We start from the raw sequence: 2256 nt of genomic DNA, 5'->3' as shown, positions 1-2256 counted from the left end.
GGGGGGGTGAAAACGCTCAAGACGAATTCAGACTCTAAATAATGCTATAGTCTACTCTTTTTTTTAAATGAATAATGCCCAAACGTTCTTTGTCTCCCCATACCAAATGATATAACTTTTCCTCCAAGTTACCAAATTAAAGATAGAAAGCTCCGCTGGTTTCGCAAACCAAGTAAAATATTCCACTAAAGTACAAGTAGATACATAGGTCTCCGACAAGGTGCTGGACTTTTGGAAACGTAAAACATAGGCCTACGCTTAATATAAAAAACCCCCCATGAAATTCATATTCCTCCTTCCTAGGCCTTCTCAGTTCCACTTAACCCCGTACGTCTCAAAGGAACGAGATAAATCCTTGAACTAAACAACGCGTATAACTTTAAAGAAAAAGGTAAAATAATTTCAATTTCATGATTTTATGACACGTCTACACATAAACGAGCAACAACAGAAAAATGTTGTACATGCAAATGCAATATCAAGAGATTTTTTGAGAACACTGCAAACTGCTCTAGATACAATGAGTTACCTGTCTCTATCACTAAAGCAGCATGGACAAAAAAGGTGAAGAAAAAAAGAGTAATAAATTAGTATGTAATCGTCAGGGAAGCGAAACGTGAGGTCTATCTATGTCTACGGCAGGGCCGCACGCTTATTGTCTATTGTCACAAGACATTCATTCAATGCTTCTTAATCAAATTTTTTTGGGTTTTTAATCCAAAAGTAGCTTTGGGTGTTAACTATTAGATCTTAGGGTAGTGGGTACATTTTCCTAAGGAAAAGGAAAAAAATCAGTTGGCGGTGAAGGGAATTGTGTGATAAAGTAGGCTATAAAGACTAAGGAGTAGAAACTTAGAAACTAATCCAGAAGCACTGAAAGAGAAGTCTACTTCTCTGCAGAGAACACTTAAAAACGATATCTAGAAAACGAAAGTTCCACAACTACTTGTCTTTTATACCAGATATTTGCATTTGCATCACAGAATTCTAGTGTAGAATTCTGTGATTTGCATCCATCAGGCGAACTGTATATAGACTCTTTCCAGACCAGCAAAGCATTTTCAATACTTCTTGCAAAAGACAAGTTAGGATCCATTTGGTTAAGTCTATTCCAACTCTTTAAGTTTAAGGACGAAACGGAAACATACGACCGACCAGCAACAGGCAGACCAAAGGCAATGTTGCAGCACATTTCGATCCATCATGCGCAAATCAGAGACATGAATTTGCACAGAGCATGTTTTTGTCGGGCTCATTACAGTCCCAGACAAAGTTAACAGAATGGAAAAATCTGCATGAATAATAATATAATATTATTATGTCTCTTTTCGAGGTACTCTAAAACAGTGTGTCCTCAAGTAAACAATATGCCTTCTGTACGTCTATCTGTCGGCATACTGTACATCTAACCCCAATCCGGGTTGACCCGGATAGTCGGAGTCGAAGAGGCCCAACCTCCTTATAAATTATATTATAAACTGTGACGATGGGGGTGTACAATATATTACAACCAGAGAAGGCCATAGCGTAGCGAGGCAGCGGGCCTTTGTTTATCTACGCTTTATTTTATTCCAAGCGTAAAAATTACATAATTACGCACGAGTTTGTAGGCCTATGTAGGGATAAATGCTGCCCGTAATAACAGGCCGGTGCTTTTAGAATACGGTGGATAATAACTGACAGCAGATTGGTACCAGAAAAAAAAAGTATAGGTCAATCCAAACAAACTAGTGAGGCTGAATGGGTGCTTTGAGACACATGGAGCATAAGAGCTTAACTGGAATGATTACTTCCTAAGAAACAGGCTTGAGTACTGGTAATAATATACATGTACCGGGTAGGTCTAGGCCTACTCTAATAGCAGCAACACAAAATGAATCACCCTAAGAAAAACACGGCGAGAGATTAATTATAGTATGCGGTTAATAAATACTAATGTAAAAAACGAAGTATAAGTCATTCGAGAATATATGTATACAAATATAAAAAACATACGAATAGTATACCCTTGAAATTTTGGAATAACGTACATATCATAACACGTACGTAGGCTCTACTATTGGCTGTGATGTTCACTTTCTGGTCCCAGACTAAAAGTTCAAAATCTTGGATCCGTAGATGTAGGGAGTATGTTAAAATTATGCCGAGATTTTACTCTCTTTCTGTGTGTGTGTGTGAGTATGTGTGTGTGTGAGTATGTGTGTGTGTGTATGTGCGGGTGTGTGTGTGTGTGTGTGTGTGTGTGTGTGTGTGTAT

At 38.1% G+C, this 2256-nt stretch overlaps 1 protein-coding gene across 11 annotated transcripts in view; it reads right to left on the bottom strand.

Annotated features, from left to right (window-relative positions):
* The window catches only part of LOC101861022 (MORN repeat-containing protein 1), a 40470-nt gene that overhangs the window by 5455 nt on the left and 32759 nt on the right, over positions 1 to 2256 (bottom strand). For 7 of the 11 annotated variants that reach the window (XM_005092066.3, XM_005092068.3, XM_005092067.3 and 4 more), the window contains one exon: positions 530 to 541. The exons of the other annotated variants lie outside the window; for them this stretch is intronic. In XM_005092066.3, the coding sequence (XP_005092123.1) occupies positions 530 to 541 (12 nt within the window). The remainder of the gene's footprint in view (positions 1 to 529; positions 542 to 2256) is intronic. 11 annotated transcript variants of the gene reach the window in all.

Source organism: Aplysia californica, unplaced genomic scaffold, assembly GCF_000002075.1.
Source record: "Aplysia californica isolate F4 #8 unplaced genomic scaffold, AplCal3.0 scaffold00040, whole genome shotgun sequence".
Classification (NCBI taxonomy): Eukaryota; Metazoa; Mollusca; class Gastropoda; order Aplysiida; family Aplysiidae; genus Aplysia; species Aplysia californica.
This window is presented reverse-complemented; position numbering and strand designations above follow the sequence as displayed.